At 57.5% G+C, this 275-nt stretch overlaps 1 protein-coding gene across 1 annotated transcript in view; it reads right to left on the bottom strand.

Annotated features, from left to right (window-relative positions):
- CACNG2 (calcium channel, voltage-dependent, gamma subunit 2) overlaps positions 1–275 on the bottom strand; it is a gene marked incomplete at its 5' end in the record, with an annotated part of 4,894 nt that overhangs the window by 456 nt on the left and 4,163 nt on the right. The window contains one exon of the mRNA XM_010142844.1: positions 1–207. This exon is cut by the window's left edge and continues 3 nt beyond it. Within this exon, the coding sequence (XP_010141146.1) occupies positions 1–207 (207 nt within the window). The remainder of the gene's footprint in view (positions 208–275) is intronic.

Genomic DNA, 275 nt, shown 5'->3' with positions numbered 1-275 from the left:
GCTCCGAGTGGGACTTGGCGCGGATCTGGCGGTGCTTCTCGATGTACATGTGCACAGCAATCACCCCCACCATCTCGGCGATGATGAAAGACAAGGCTCCGAAGTAGAAGGACCAGCCGTAGGAGTAGCTCTTCTTGGAGTCGCTCTGCCCTGGATCCCCTGCGTTGGCCGAGATGTAGACTATGATCCCGATGATGTTGCTGAGACCTTCAGGAAGGATGAAAGAAAGAGAGGCTTGCTCGAGTGGCGGGAGAGGGACAGGGGGACAGCAGCAC

The sequence above is a fragment of the Buceros rhinoceros genome, unplaced genomic scaffold (genome assembly GCF_000710305.1).
Source record: "Buceros rhinoceros silvestris isolate BGI_N320 unplaced genomic scaffold, ASM71030v1 scaffold26140, whole genome shotgun sequence".
In the NCBI taxonomy this organism is placed as follows: domain Eukaryota; kingdom Metazoa; phylum Chordata; class Aves; order Bucerotiformes; family Bucerotidae; genus Buceros; species Buceros rhinoceros.
This window is presented reverse-complemented; position numbering and strand designations above follow the sequence as displayed.